Raw genomic sequence first — 2335 nt, 5'->3', positions numbered from 1 at the left:
TCCGGCCGCAGCATGTCAGCTCTGGGCTCCTCCTGCAGCAGGCGCCCCCCAACGTGGCTGGCTGGAGACTGGGGCACGTGGGCCACGTGGTCCATCTTCAGGGCTGACTCATCTAGGGGCAGAGGACGTGTGGGGACCCCAGGAGTTCCTAGAGATCCCTCCTCACCCATATCCAGACACCACCCCAAAGAGACCGCCCATCAGGAGCCCTCCCCTTTCCCCAGAGGCACTGGGCTCCGCACCTGTATACAGGGAGATGTGAGCAGAGCCTATGACCTCGAACTTCAGACCCGGCAGGAAGGCTCGCCACTGGGGGTTGGAGAGGGTGGTCAGGGCCAAAGGATGGGGGTCAAGGTGGGAACACAGCTGGGTCAGGGGGGAGTGAATCTTCCCTGACGTGGGGCTGGGGAACTAGTAGGGGCAACCCCTTCACGGATGCAGGAAGCTTGGGGTGGGGGGGTGGATGGGAAAGCGGTCCTGAGAAGGCACAGCAGGGAAGCTGGAGAGGCCTAGAAGGCTGGGGTCCCTGGAGGCAGGTGAGGATGCCTTTCCTGACACCCTGGGTGCTTCCGGACCTTCTGGTTATGACCTCTGCCCCCACCTCCCCCCGGTTCTGCAGCCACTGCCCTTCTGGAGGTCAGAGCTGGCCCCCCAGCTCCCCGCTGGACCTCCTCATCCCCACTTCCCCCACTTCTGTGGCTGTGCCTTCCCAGTCTCCCTTGCAGACTCTCCCTCCCCCACCGCTCTCATGTTGGGCTTCCTGGGGGCTGTCCCAGGCCCTCTTCCCTTCCCAGCTCATCCTGGGCCCTTAGTCACTCCCCCGGCTTCCACAAGATCACCCCAAATCTGCATCTGCAGGCTGGGCCCTCTGCTAAGCTGAGCCGGCGTGATACCCACCACACACAAACCAGACACCTGCAACCTCCCACCACCCCCTAGCCCACCCTGGTCATCACCCCACACCCAGCCAGGCTCAGGCTCTCAGTCGCTGGGCATCTCCCTCCCCACCGCCCCCCCTCCCCTGGACCTTCCACTTCTTCTATTCCCACCTCCCTGGTTCAGGGACCGATGGATGGCCACCCACGAAAATCCCTCCCAACAGGCAGTGGCCAGAGGGTTTTCCCTGAAATGCAGATCCAGTTGCCTCATTCTTAGGAGGAAGCCCTGCTGGATCTGGCCACCAGACTGCTTGGAGTTCCAGAAGACTCCAGGTGGTTCCATTCCTCTGCTGTTCTCGAGACCTGGAATTCATCTTTGCACCCTAGATTCTCTCCCCACTGGTCTCCCTGTGAATGTCTCTCAGCTCTCAAGAATCTGCTCAAGGGTCACTTCCTCTGTGAGCACAAGCCCCGTCCCGTCCCTGAGCACCTGCTTTGTCAGCTAGATGGGAAGCTTCTCTGGGGGAGGCGGGCGGGGTCCACATCGTTGTCCTGCGGGGAGTGGCCGGAAAGAGGAGGGCAGGGCAGGGGAGGTGGGGTCTCCAGAAGCCCTCAGAGGGCAGCCGCACTCACGCCCACTTCCACGTGGTCCGAGCCGCGGTCATCCTGCTTGTGCAGTAGCTCAAAGTAGTACCTCCGGGAGGCCATGAGCCTGGGGACGGGAGGAGTGAGGGGGCGGGCCCGCCATGCCCCAGAAGCCCCAAACAGATGGGGAGCCTACAGGAGGTGGGGCTTGAGGGGCAGCATAGCAACAGCGGCTTCACGCATGCACGTGTCACCTAGTCCTCACACACAGACACACACACGGGTACACACTCATGCACACACTCCCACAGTCACTCACCGCCTGGGCTTGGACACCTGGGAGCTGAACTTGGTGAATTCTCCAGGTGCTGTCCACTCCGAACCAGTCTGGAGGGTAACAGAGAAGGGACAGGGGGCTCACCCTCTCCTTGGGGCACCAGCCCCATCCAGTCCCCACTCCTGAGAAGCTGGAGGGGACAGGTGACCAAGCCGCAGGAGGCCCACGAAGACAATGGGTGTGGATGGAGGGGCTGGGCTGCGCGTGGGGGTACCTTGCCCACAAAGGCCACCAGCTGGGCACCCGCCGGGCTCTCGGTTGGGCTCAGCCAGAACTCAGAGTTGTCATCCGAAGCCACGGAGAACTGGACATCTCCTAGGCCACAGGACAGGGCTCAGGGGTCGGTGGGGGCTTCATGACACCCTGCCCCCCAACATCCCCGTCCCCCCGCACCATCTCTTGCCGGGTGGATGAAGCCGAAAATCCGGAGGCCGTAGTTCTTCCACTTGGGGGACACAGCCAGCTTCTTCACGGTGGTGCGAGTCTGGGGGGGCAGCGGCCTCTGACGTCAAGGCCCCCGCCCACTGCTGCCCGG

The 2335-nt window shown here is 63.0% G+C and overlaps 1 protein-coding gene across 1 annotated transcript in view; it reads right to left on the bottom strand.

The window, feature by feature from the left end:
* The window catches only part of B4GALNT4 (beta-1,4-N-acetyl-galactosaminyltransferase 4), an 11737-nt gene that overhangs the window by 5481 nt on the left and 3921 nt on the right, over positions 1–2335 (bottom strand). Inside the window, exons 5-10 of the mRNA XM_024748912.1 lie at positions 2194–2284; positions 2015–2115; positions 1783–1850; positions 1512–1590; positions 243–309; positions 1–112 (exon numbers count right to left, since the gene is read on the bottom strand). Of these exons, the coding sequence (XP_024604680.1) occupies positions 1–112; positions 243–309; positions 1512–1590; positions 1783–1850; positions 2015–2115; positions 2194–2284 (518 nt within the window). The remainder of the gene's footprint in view (positions 113–242; positions 310–1511; positions 1591–1782; positions 1851–2014; positions 2116–2193; positions 2285–2335) is intronic.

Source organism: Neophocaena asiaeorientalis, unplaced genomic scaffold (genome assembly GCF_003031525.2).
Source record: "Neophocaena asiaeorientalis asiaeorientalis breed wild unplaced genomic scaffold, Neophocaena_asiaeorientalis_V1.1 scaffold43, whole genome shotgun sequence".
Taxonomy (NCBI): domain Eukaryota; kingdom Metazoa; phylum Chordata; class Mammalia; order Artiodactyla; family Phocoenidae; genus Neophocaena; species Neophocaena asiaeorientalis.
The sequence above is the reverse complement of the archived record's forward strand: the minus strand, read 5'-3'. Positions and strand labels throughout refer to the sequence as shown.